Here is a 12,859-nt window from a genome sequence, read left to right on the forward strand (position 1 = left end):
CCGACTTGGCTCTTCTAAAATCTGGGTCAACTCAGGCGTCTCTTCTGCCATCCGACGGGTGGGTCGGGTATTGGGGTGCTTTTGCCCCCCTGAGCCGACTTGGCTCTTCTAAAATCTGGGTCAACTCGCCTGAGTAACGAGTCGCTTATCTATGACCGCCATTGGAAGGGTTGAGTTGATAAGGGAGTCCACCTTCCCACCTTCCCACCCAGTACTCCCGGTTGATAGACCCATCGAATTCCGTTAAAGGCCAGGGCCCATCGGCCAGAAGGTCAAACCCGACGAGCTGGATACCACCATCCAACGGTACCAATAGAAGCTCTGTGGTCTTCGGGTCAACTAACTGACGTTAGACTTTGATATGAATATCCACGTGGCAAATATATATTGGTCGGATTCTTGACTGCAGGTCGACAGAAGCGACAGGACAGTCCATCGATGCCTAGTATAGCGAGAGAGTTTTGACTCGAATCCCTTTTACCATCGCTTCCACACTCTTTTCTTTCTTCCCTTTACCTTTTGCTTTTGCGAGGAAATCTCTTCTTCTCTTCGCTTGTAATCCATGTTGTGAGTGTCGTCGAAGAGAGAGGAGGTGTTTTATGGCGGTAGATCTGATGATGGGTGGTTGTAGGAGCGGGAATCAGACGGCCGGGATGGAAGAGAGTGTCGTGCAGGAAGCGGCGACGGCCGGGATTCAGAGCATGGAGAAGCTCCTCAGGTTGCTCTCGCAGCAGACGACGTTGGACGCGATGGTGGCCATGGAGATGGATACTGTGACCAAGTTCAAGAAGATGATCTCGTTGCTGGGTCGGACCAGGACGGGCCACGCACGGTTCCGGCGCGGCCCGCTTGCTTCCCATGAGGTGAATGAACCGTTACAGGAAGCAGAAGAGGGAGGAATGCCCCGGCAGATGCCTTGTAAGGTTTACTGTCCGACTCCCATCCAGCGAATCCCTCCTCCCAAGGAGATGCCCCCGGCTTTCACGTCGCCGCCTCTTTCAGCGGCGAACTCGCACGTGTCCTCGTTGACCGGCGACACGGAGGAGTCGGCTTTCCAGATTGTGAATCTTTCGACGGGAAGACCTCCCCTGTTGAGCTCTTCGTTGAAGCGAAAGTGTAGCTCTAAATCGGAGGATTTTTCTGCCAAGTGCGGCGGTGCATCCAGCGGAAGCCGCTGCCATTGCTCAAAAAAAAGGTGAATGCTTAGTCTGTTTCATTCATCTGTTAATCGGAGGTACCCGTTTGCTAGATTGATTCCTAACTTGGATTTGTTTTGGATGAGTAGGAAATCGAAGGTGAAGAGAACGATAAGAGTCCCCGCAATTAGTTTGAAGATGGCTGATATTCCTCCGGACGAGTTCTCATGGAGAAAATACGGGCAAAAACCCATCAAAGGATCTCCACATCCGAGGTATCGTTTCTCCTCCATAAATTCATCGTCTCCGTTTCTTGCATCGGGCTCACATCGATTCAACCAAAAGAGTTCAAAATCGGGGTTGAATTAATCGCTGGAAAATTCATTTTTCAGGGGTTATTATAAATGTTCAAGCGTAAGAGGTTGCCCAGCTCGTAAACACGTAGAACGAGCACCCGACGATCCGTCGATGCTGATCGTCACCTACGAAGGCGAGCACAACCACAGCCGCAGCGTGTCGGAAGGCGGGGGACTCGTCATCGACTCGTGTTGAGTCAGTGAGTCTCGAAAAGGTTTCTTTTTTCACTAGGGGATTCCTTTATCTTGAAAGATTTGTCGGTTGATAGTCGGAACTTGAAACCTTTGTTTGCTTCGTTCCGTTTTGGGCTTTATCTTAATCAATGTGAATCTATTGTGACAGCTTGGAGCCACTCGGGCAATTTTGTAAATTTTGGATGTCGTCGCTCTTCTCTGCCTCTGATTTTTCAACATTAAATAGTTCTTATTAGGCTAAGTGCGCCACGTGTTATTTGTCGATGCCTCCGTGTCTCCGATGCGAATAAAAGCATAACGTGTGCTTTGTATTTCGTAATTAAGGAGGGAGTTGGAGGTGGGAAGTCAAAAGTGGCGGTGCATCTGGACTTTAGACTTTCCTTCCCTGTCTTCGTCAACACCCCACCCTATCTTCTCCTTAATAAATTCATTGCAAAGACCCCTTAAACCCTAAAAAATTCAATTTCACCTTAAGAAGTGAGAGTAATTCGCCCGAAAAGTCATTTGGTGCAAAACATTATCTCAACCATTCAATCATGATCCATAACTACTTTAACCGTTTGATTAACGATTATTTCAGTCATTTATTCATCTTATCCAAAACGAAAACTTATTTGGTGCAAAATGTTATTTTAACCATCTGATTATGATCAACAGTTATTTCAATTATTTTATATGTTTTGCACCAAATGACTTTCGTAAATCATAGATAACATTTGTGGAACTATTTCTTGATGGGTGAATTACCCCGTATTCCAATGTAAATTGTTGTCTCCAAACTATCACTATTTATCTTTTTATTTACTCTTCCCTATCAAGAAGGAGATTGTGAAATGAGACCTTGAGATAATATAAAGAAAGGAGAGAGAAAAAGATAATAATATATTATTGTATAAAATTAACAAATATTATAAATTAAATTATATCTAAATTTTAATATGAATTCTATAAATATTTACGTGAAATAATTACAACAACAATAATTATTTTATAAATTTAAATAAAGTGAAATAATTTTTAACCCTTGAAATTATTGATTACTATATTTTAGTAATTAAAAGATATTTAAATATTATATAATAAAAAAATTTAATATATTAGTATTATTGTAAAATTAATAAACATTATAATTTTTATAATAATATTATAAATTTAAATAATTTATAATAATAAAATAATAATGTTTTATTTAAAAATATTTGGAATTATTATTATCTAAATAGTATAAACTAAGTAATATATAATCATATTACAATTTATTTGAAATAATTCTATAAATTTAAAATTAAAATTATCGTTATTGTTCAATTCAAGTGAAATGTATGTGTTAATTTAAATAAAGAGAAATACATTAAAGTTTGAGCCCATATTTTAAAATAATATGCAAAATCTTATTTAAAATAATCTAAAATATTATTATTAAATTTTATTAAATTAAATGGCTATTTAATTATAATAGACTGGAATATATATATTACATTTAATTAAATGAATATATGTAATTAAGTGGGTATCTTAATTATAATAAAGTGAAATCTATTTTCAATTTAAATTATATAAATATTTATTTAATATTTTAACCTAATTTTCTATTTAAATTAACAAATATATTTAAATAATTGAACTTAAATTTTAATAATTAAAGTATGTTTAATATATATATATATATATATATCATTAAATACCGAATTTCAGTTCTTAGAATTTTACCTCTCCTCTTGGGCAAAAGGCTCCACTTAGTCTCCAATATTACGATTTTACCGCTGCCACTCCTTCGCGGGTATGCTCAATTGAATTTGCAGCGGGAACGCTCCAGAACCTCCTCCGCTTTTCGGGGTTTCCCTTGTGCAATGGTGTATTGCCTCTCGTGACCTTTCGCATCCTAGTAAGTTCAATCTCACCTCCATTCTTGCTTCATGGTTGATCGGAATCTCAAGCTGTTCTTTTTCATCTTGTTTTTCTCTTGCAGATAGCTAAGGACTGTATTCATGTTCTAGCTAATACTATGAAGGAAAATGTCTTCTCAGGGTCTCATTCGGATTCTCAAGGCCTTACGGATGAGCAGCGTACACGAATAACGAAGAACTTCAGAGCTGCAAAGGCATTGCTTGCGGGCAAAAGACCTTACGAAACTATTAGAGTTCCTTCAAAGTTCGTTTTTTGCCCTATCTTTCGGATTTGATTTAATTTTCATTAACTTGACGGATTTCTTTTATATTGCTAATCATTTCTGATTTCAATACATTTATCGCAAAGATCTGCAAGATCAGTTTCTCCTTCAAGTACTTAGGCGGAGTTAAAAATGAAATAATGCAATTCAGTTTTGTATTTAGATCTTGTATATATTTCTTTTCCTTTCAGAAACGCTGATGGAAACATGGAGGGATCATGGGCCCCGAAGTGGGCCATCAGTAGGTTTCCTCTTCGGGAGATCCAAACGAACTTGCGTTCACCATCTTCAAGCGAAGCAGGCGTAATAGAGTCCACTTACAATGACAAATCTTGTCCTCGAATTAGGACAGCCGACAGTCCTTTGCCTGTTCAATTTGGGTTGGAGATGACAGAAGTAGCATCAAAAGAGCGTGTAGGCATGCTTCCAAAAGAATGTGAAGAATCTAAAATCACAACATCGTTTTATTACCCTGGTTTGGTGGAAGAAGATTTTGATGAGTCACTCTTGACAGAAATTGATGCCATTTGTGAACAGCAGTCTACTGCAAAGAAGGAAACACAAAATATTTCAAGCAATCTTTCAATGGAAAACACGCCTAAGGAGAGGACAGAGTATTCTAGATTGGAAACTGTTAACATAAAGGTCCAGGTTGAAATAAGGTCTGAACCTGTAGTCAAACCTCAAGGAAATTCAACTTCTTCTCAAGAATCTGATGTTGGTTGCATGTCTAAAGAGTACTTGAATTATATCCAGTCCTTGAATGAGGAACAGAAGGAGGCAGCTTGTACTGATATCTCTATCCCACTAATGATTGTTGCAGGTCCTGGAAGTGGAAAGGTTATTTCTGGTTATCATGAAACAATTTTTTTCTTCCTTTTACCCTCTGATTAGTTCATGTATGGTGATCGAAACTTTCTGTTTTATAAACTCTATTCCAGACCTCAACAATGGTAGGGCGAATATTGACATTGCTCAAAGAGGTATTATCGCCAATGATTCCTCAATATTCATGTTATATTTCTGTTCTTAATAATTTCTTACCGGTGAATAATTTTTTTAGGGTATTGGTCCTGCCAGCATTCTTGCTATGACCTTTACAACTGCTGGTGCATCTGAGATGAAGGAAAGGATTGGATCAGTTGTAGGGAAAGCAATTGCTAAAGAACTAATCATCAGCACATTTCATTCGTTCTGTTTGCAACTCTGCCGTTCTCATGCTGAGAAGTACGGAGGCTTCTCATTTATAGTTGCATCTACATCATTAAGTAATATGTTGAAGTAATTCTTTAGTCATTCATTTTCAGGTAGACATTTTTGTTATCTGTTCTTACAAGCAATCCATGAGGGAAGAGAATTATGTGGGTTGTGATTGAAGAGCTTACATGAAAGAAAAATTGTCAAAGTATCATAACATGTTCAATGTTGTGTTGAATGAGGTCAAAATTACATATTTTTGATATGGTTCATTCATTCAGATACACAATGAAGCATCAGTCTAGATTTTATAAAGAACTGTTGGTTAACTGTGTCATATATATGCTTTCAACAATATGGAGCTCTCCTTTTGTTTCCTCAAGGACAAAGTAAAGATAACAAGCTACATTCTTTAGATGTTACCATATGTTCTTTGGTGCATGTCATGCAAATGTCCAAGAACTAAGCTAGATGATGAAAATGCTGCAGGCTAGGTCGTACTTCTGATTTTCTTATATATGGGCATGGACAGCAGAGACGAGCTGTCATTGAGGCCCTTCGTCTGATGGAGGATGTGAAGAAGAGTGAACATAATTGTGGTCCATACAAGCTTGAAGATTCTTGTCGAATGATTGGAAATGTTCAGAATTTCAAAGACAAGTCAAAGAAGTGGCTGAAGTTTGTTACGCAAGTAAGTTCAGGACTGTGTTACTTCATTTAACTTCTGTAAATTGGGATCCAGCAACAAAAATAGAAGAAAATAGGAGAAACAGGAAGAGAACGAGCAGCACCAGTTCTCGCATCAAGTTGTAATAGTGTCTGGTCAATCCCTACCTCTGTATTTCACGTAAGAGATTAAACATACTGTTCAAGTATATCAAGAAGTTTGGATACTTGGAAACTTGGGGTTTTAACTGTAATACAGAGTCCTAGTGGAAATAATCTCAATGTAACATCATATATCAATTAATGGATATGGTGACAAGAAGTTATGCTCGATCTCCTTATTTTCTCTTCTCTTTTCTTCCTTCTCTCCTCTCTAATTATATTCTCTTCTCTTCTCTCTCACTTTCTCCTCCCATTCTCATTCTTTTCTTGACATTGTGGGGCTCTGGATTTGATCACATACAATTACCGAAATACCCTTCACTTATACACTCAAACAAATGCTGCCAAGTTATTTGACCAAACTACCCTTAAGCTAAATATAAACCAGAGCATAAAGAATGACCAATATACCCTTTAATTATACAGCTCGACAAATTACTTTAAATCGTTTGACAACATATTTTATTAACTTTTCTCTGTTCAGGCTAAAGCAGCTGGAAAGACTCCTGAAGATTTCAGAAAAGTGGGCGATGAGATAAGTGTAAGCTGAATATTATTGCCACTTTGCCTCTTGTACCTTATTTTGATGGATATGATTTCCTTTCGGAAACAGGTTGTCATAAATGAGAAGATTCTGACAACTTTTACTACTCTCTCTGCAATTTACATGATTACTTCTGCCGTAATGTGTTCCAGGCTTCAATTCTTGGAAATTATAACAACATTTTGAGGTCATGTAATGCCCTGGATTACCATGACTTTATAAGTTCTTCTGTAATGTTATTGACCAACTTTTCCAAAGGTTTGTCTATCTTCATGTCTGTCACCATTACATTGGCATCTTTAAACAAAAAATAACAACCTCAAGAAGATCTATTTATATATTTATTTTAAAAAATGATGAGAACTCCATTTAGTGATATTTTTAACACAGTATATGAGGAGTGTCAGGATCAGTGGAAAGCCATTGTAGTGGATGAATTTCAGGATACAAGTGGCATGCAGTATAACCTATTAAGGATTCTAGCATCACATAACCATATAACAGTCATTGGAGATGATGACCAGGTAAATTCAATGTATTCCATTACCTTTTTACGCCTTCCCAAAAGCAAGTTGCTTTGTTCAATTGCCACATGTATTCAAGACCTGAAATATAGTGGGTGCTTCCTGCAGTCAATTTTCAGCTTCAACGGGGCTAATATTTGTGGATTTGACTCATTTCGGAAGGATTTTCCTACATACAAAGAGGTTTTCTTACTTCCTTCTTGCACTTTCAAATTGCTGCAAACTGGGAGATTGTTGTCTTGCAATGTTCCAGAAGTCAAATCAGTTTCTTCTTGCTTTATTTATTCTGCATATTTATCTTTTTCTTTTTGGTTTTGCTTGTTTCTGTCATTAATTAGGTCAGATTAACTAAAAATTATCGTTCAACTCGCTGCATTGTGGAGGCCGCATCATCTCTTATACATCATAATGTAAAACGTTGTCACCAAAAGGCAGTTATTACTGATAATTCCATGGGTAGTAAGGTACGTTTATCAATGATATGATTTACTACTTCTCTGCTTGTTATTTTGTTTCTTAAGATTGAAAACTCTGTGATTTTGCTTTGTACCATGTACAGATTGTTGTTAAGGAATGCAATAATGAGGAAGCACAGTGCACATTTGTTGTTGACAAAATCATTGAACTAACTTCTGATGTTTCAGCTACCAAATGTGCCTTTGGCAATATATCAGTCCTTTACAGGCGACAGGTAGGGTCATTAAATCGCAAAATATTAGCACATCTAAATTGTATCTACATTCATGTTGGCTTGTTACCATTTACTCAATATTCTGCAGGTTTCTGGGAAAGCTTTCCAGACAGCCTTTCGGGATAGAAAGATACCTTTTAATGTCCATGGTGTGGCCTTCTACCGAAAGAAGGTTGAAGATTTTCTTTCTTCTATATATGTGGCTTGTATGGTTAAATCTTGTGCACTTTTTTGTGTTGATTACGGCTTTAGGTGGTAGTGGTTGGCATGGGTAAGAGTAATTCATTCCTTAACAGTTCCTGTTATTCGATACCCTTTTAGCTACCCACTTCTTTTGGGATCTGTAAGTGGTGTATCATTCACTGGTTACTTGCTCAATTATATGCAGGTAAGCCGCTGAGGGTTTAATAGATAATAAGTAAAATCATAAAACCAATAAAATTCACTAAAACATATAGTAAGTCATCTTCAATTTAACATTATTGGAAATTAAGTCATCCTAAATATAGGAGGATTTCTTTTCTTTAACAAATTGGGAAGTGTTGAAATTGCAGAATTAGCTTTCTCTACAGGTTGATTGGCTACAAAACGACTTTTAATTGTATTGTTCCATGTTGTCGAAGAGACGTTTTACTCATGTAGCGGGCAACATCATTTTTGCCAGTTTTGCACCAATTTTTTTCAAGCTTTCTGTTAGTGGCAATAGTCCCACATAGGTAAGTGTTAAGAAAAGTTATATGATTAGTGGTTGGGAAACAACATTTTAGGATGGTTGGGAAACAACAATAGTCCCTACTGTCCCGTTGAATGAAGACTGGGAAGCTGAAGATAGTCAGATTATGACCTGGATACATAACGGTCTTGAGCCTGACTTGAGAAATCAGGTTATGAATTGTGGAATTGCTAAGGAAATGTGGAATTCTTTAGAATCTGTTTATGCACAAGAGAGTAACTTGTCTCGTGTTTTTGAATTATATGCCAAGATGTTTAGCCTCAAGAGAGGTTAGCGGTCTGTCATTGCATACTACAGTGAGCTTGTTGGTATATTACAGGAGATCAATGTTTTCCATCCCATCCCCACAAGTGAAAGAAAAATGAGGAAACAAAATGGACACATTCACATTGCTAAGTTCCTGGATGTGTTAGGACCTGAATTTGACTCTATTAGGGCTCAATTATTGCCATCAGAGGATGTTCAATCACTTTCCACAGCATATAGTCGAGTGTTGCATGTAGAGTAGCACCTGGAAATTCTGATGTGACCAGCATCCCCACATCAGCCCTAAACTCTCAAAGTTCCTTGGAATCATCTAAGGGCAGAAGTGGAAACATCAAGGAAAGGGTAAAGATGTTCAAGGAAGAGGAATAGGCAGAGGTGACAATAAGCCAAATAGAAAATGCATTCATTGTGGCCGCACAAACTACTTCTCTGAAAAATGCTGGAAGTAGTTTGGGAGACTTGCTTGGGCCAACTCTCTTGTTCATGAGAGTACTGACACATCCATTGAACCTCCTGTACAAGTTGTAATAGACGCCTTTGATGAAATGCAATAGCTTAGTCAGCGCATGGCATATTTAAATGCTGCTGCCTCATCAACATTTGTGACTCAATCTTGCACTCCTTCAACCACATTGACCAATTTAGGTACGTCAACTTTTCATGTGCGTCCATCCGCCACTTGGATTCTTGACTCCAGGCGTCCACTCACATGTCAGGTATGTCCACATTGTTTTCTGATTTGAAGGAGTCTACTTCTATTAAACAAGTTACCTTAGTTGATGGATCCATTTCCCCAGTACGGGGAATGGGTACATTAACCCCACCCACTTTTATGTAATTGCAACTAGTTTTCTTTGTCCCTAAATTTCCTCTGAATTGTTGTGTAACCTTCTATCCTTCACACTGAGTTTTTTAGGATCTGATGACGAGGAAGATGATTGGTTCATCGCGTGAGAGTGGAGGACTATACACTGTGGAGGGCGATTCACAAAACTCTCCACAAGCATTACACATTGCAGTTTCTCTTCTACAGTGGCATCTACGATTAAGTCACCTGTCTCCTTCAAAGTTGATTCAATTATTTCTTGCATTTCCGTCAAGTTTATCTTTCCAGTGTGACTCGTGTTAGTTGGGCAAGCATCGTCGAACATCCTTCTCTCCAAGTTAACACGAATCAGTTGCTCGTTTGATATTGTTCATTTCAATGTTTGGGGGCCTCATCCAGTGCTTAGTATTTCTGGTTTTAAGTATTTTGTGTCTTTTATAGATGATTATAGTTGATGTACTGGGGTGTATCTCTTATAGGGAGAAATTTGAAGTATGTGATATATTCAAATGTTTTTACAGTGAAATAAAAAATCAGTTGAATACTTTTGTACGTGTACTTTGCATTGATAAATACCTTGAATTTATGAATAAAAAACTTAAGACTTCTTTTGTAAAGATCATGACATTATACACCAGTCTTCATGTGTTTTAAGGTCACAACAGAATGACATGCTGAAAGTAAAAACCACCATCTATTAGAGGTGGTTCATACTAAGGTTCTTCATATGCATGTACCAAAATCATATTGGGGCGATGTTGTCCTAACTACCTCTTTCCTTATTAATCGAATGCCTTCTTCTGTTATTGATGAAAAATTCCTATCCAGACATTACTACCATCGGTCACCTTGTTTTTGGTCACACTTCAAGTCTTTGGATGTTTGTTTTGCACCTGAATTTGGGGCTTCTAGAGACAAGTTGTCACCTTGTGCTGTCAAGTGTATTTTTTTGGGCTACTCATGTATACAGAAAGAATATAAATGCTATTGTCCGTCTACTAAGAAAACGTTTATCTCTGTTGTTGTGATGTTTTTTGAAGATACTCCTTTGTCCTCTTTGTCTTCCCATTGAGGTCCCCCCACCTGTCTCTATGCTTGAGGTTGTTGCTCCAATTCCTATGGATGATATCCCTAGTCCTTTTCTTGATGCTAATGCAGAGAAGCCATTATAGGTATATCATAGACAGGAAGCTAATAAAGATGAACCGGTTCCCTCTCTCCCATTGGACAAAGAACCCCCTTGTCTACGAATCCTGAGGTAAGCGACCTACACCTGCCCATTGCTCTTCGGAAATGTGTTAGAAAAGTACATGTTATCCATTGTCTCAATTTGTATCATTTGAGTCTCTTTCTAACTGGTACAAACAATTTGCCTTGTCCTTGTCTTTCTATACTGTTCCTTCGTCTGTGCAGGATGGTCTTTCCTCCCCTCAGTGGAAGAAAGTTATGGATGTTGAGATGGAGGCACTTGGCAGCTACGTGATCTACCTGATGGTGCCATGGTTGGGGGTTGTAGATAGGTACACACAATGAAATATAAACCTGACGGTTTTGTTGAAAGGTACAAGGCTAGGCTGATTGCCAAAGGCTACACCCAAACATATGGGATTGTTGTCTTTGAAACTTTTTCTCCCATGGCACGACTCTCTTTGGTTCAGATTGTAATGTTTGTTGCTGTTTGCCAGGGGTGGCCATTGTATCAATTGGATATTAAAAATGCTTTCTTGTATAGTGATTTGGCTAAGGAGGTATACATGGCGTAACCTCTTGGGTATGTTGCTCAGAGGGAGAATGATAAGGTATCCGACTGTATGGTCTCAAACAAAGCCTTCGGGTATGTTTAAGAAGTTTAGTCAAGCCATTGTGACCATTCACTATTTGTTGTGAAGAAGTCGTTTGGCATTGTTGTGATACTAGTATATGTGGACGACATCATTTTATCTGACAGTGATGTTCAAGGCATTATAAAGACAAAAGCCCAATTGGCATAACACTTTTAGACTAAAGACTTGGGCTTTCTAAAATACTTTCTCGGCATTGAAGCAGCTCAAAACAAGGCAGGTTTGGTACTGACTTAGAGGAAGTATGTCACCGACATGTTATATGAGCATGAACTATTGGGGGCTAAACCGGAGGAGACTCCTATGGAGGTTGGACACAACTTTCATGATGAACATAGTGATGAACTCTAAGACAATACAATGTATCATCAACTGGTTGGAAAACTCATATATGATATTGTCACCCGTCCTGACATATCCTTTGCTATAAGTGTTGTTAGTCAATTCATCGAGTGTCCACACAAGTTTTATCTGGAAGCTGCCCAATGGATCTTGAGATATCTGAAAGGGACACCTGAAAAGGGACTATTCTTTAAACCTCACAATCACATGAAGATAGAGGCGTTCTCAGATGTTGACTATACTGGATCTAAACTTGACAGAAAATCAACTATTGGATACTGTGTCTTCCTTGGAGGTAATTTGATTAGCTGGAAAAGTAAGTAACAAAATGTTGTTACTCATTCCAATGTTGAAGTTTAGTATAGAGCCATGGCTCATATAGGCAGTGAACTAATGTGGGTGAGGTCTGTGGTAAGAGAATTGAAACTAAAATAGGTAGGGCCAATGACTATGTACTGTGACAATCAAGTTGCCATATTCATTGCAGGAAACCCTGTGTTTCATGAACAGACGAAACACATAGAAGTTGACTGTCACTTCATTTGAGATGCTGTGATGAAAAATGAAGTCATCACCCCCTACGTGTGATCTGGTGATCAGATTGGAGACATGTTTACTAAAGTACTACGCAAACGTGAATTCATTGTGTTCTACAGTAAGTTGGGCCTTATGGATATATATGCTCCAACTTGAGGGGTAGTGTTAGAAAATATACTGAAGGGCAATTTCGTCATTTTAAATTTTTTACAAAGTTCAGCAGCTACACTATCCTATTCTATGTGTTTTTTTTTATCTCTAGTTCAAGTTTCATGTAATTTGAACAAGTATGTAAGGAGATATAAGGGTTTAAGTGTTTTTAAGTGACTAGGGGCAATTTTGTAATTGGTTTTTAGGACTATAAAAGTCTTGGGGGTCAAACTCGATCCCACACAGAGACATTCTAGAACTTGGTTTTTTTTTCTCTCTCTCCTTCGTCAAAATCCTAAAGTTCACTCTTTTTCATGTTATTTGTTTTCTCTTGTGTCTATCTCTCTATTACATGTTCTCTCTTGCTGACCAATTCTCATCTCCATCTTCTAGGAGTTTCTTCTAATTACCAATGTAGTTTGTTGGGTTGAGCCCGATTCCATCCCAAGATAACTAGCCACTTTGAAGGCCTATTACTCAACCTATACAAGGCCAGATAAAGGAGCCCACCCTTTAAACAAG

At 38.0% G+C, this 12,859-nt stretch overlaps 2 protein-coding genes across 4 annotated transcripts in view; both read left to right on the forward strand.

Annotated features, from left to right (window-relative positions):
• The first annotated feature begins 431 nt into the window (after positions 1-431).
• Positions 432-1,834, forward strand: LOC137953850 (probable WRKY transcription factor 7). The gene is made up of 3 exons (XM_068801376.1): positions 432-1,195; positions 1,286-1,411; positions 1,529-1,834. Exons 1-3 carry the CDS (start codon positions 600-602, stop codon positions 1,686-1,688), a joined length of 882 nt encoding a protein of 293 aa, XP_068657477.1. The 5' UTR covers positions 432-599; the 3' UTR covers positions 1,689-1,834.
• Positions 1,835-3,505: 1,671 nt separating this feature from the next.
• LOC137953189 (ATP-dependent DNA helicase SRS2-like protein At4g25120) overlaps positions 3,506-12,859 on the forward strand; it is a 51,570-nt gene continuing 42,216 nt past the window's right edge. For all 3 annotated transcript variants that reach the window (XM_068800453.1, XM_068800454.1, XM_068800455.1), the window contains exons 1-13: positions 3,506-3,572; positions 3,657-3,838; positions 4,049-4,697; positions 4,799-4,840; positions 4,921-5,084; positions 5,544-5,745; positions 6,367-6,423; positions 6,579-6,684; positions 6,817-6,950; positions 7,059-7,133; positions 7,289-7,414; positions 7,510-7,641; positions 7,730-7,813. In XM_068800453.1, coding sequence (XP_068656554.1) covers positions 3,693-3,838; positions 4,049-4,697; positions 4,799-4,840; positions 4,921-5,084; positions 5,544-5,745; positions 6,367-6,423; positions 6,579-6,684; positions 6,817-6,950; positions 7,059-7,133; positions 7,289-7,414; positions 7,510-7,641; positions 7,730-7,813 — 1,917 coding nt within the window. In that variant the 5' untranslated portion in view covers positions 3,506-3,572; positions 3,657-3,692. The remainder of the gene's footprint in view (positions 3,573-3,656; positions 3,839-4,048; positions 4,698-4,798; positions 4,841-4,920; positions 5,085-5,543; positions 5,746-6,366; positions 6,424-6,578; positions 6,685-6,816; positions 6,951-7,058; positions 7,134-7,288; positions 7,415-7,509; positions 7,642-7,729; positions 7,814-12,859) is intronic.

Source organism: Aristolochia californica, unplaced genomic scaffold, assembly GCF_029961685.1.
Source record: "Aristolochia californica isolate CCGP_79_NKW_82.1479 unplaced genomic scaffold, dmAriCali1.0.hap1 SCAF_16, whole genome shotgun sequence".
NCBI lineage: Eukaryota > Viridiplantae > Streptophyta > Magnoliopsida > Piperales > Aristolochiaceae > Aristolochia > Aristolochia californica.

Bases quoted from the DNA above. Each gene is read 5' to 3' on its own strand.
- LOC137953850 (XM_068801376.1), top strand. From the start codon at position 600: ATGGCGGTAGATCTGATGATGGGTGGTTGTAGGAGCGGGAATCAGACG. The intron at 1,196-1,285 runs GTGAATGCTTAG...TTGGATGAGTAG, and splicing joins TGCCATTGCTCAAAAAAAAG to GAAATCGAAGGTGAAGAGAA. The intron at 1,412-1,528 runs GTATCGTTTCTC...TTCATTTTTCAG, and splicing joins AAAGGATCTCCACATCCGAG to GGGTTATTATAAATGTTCAA.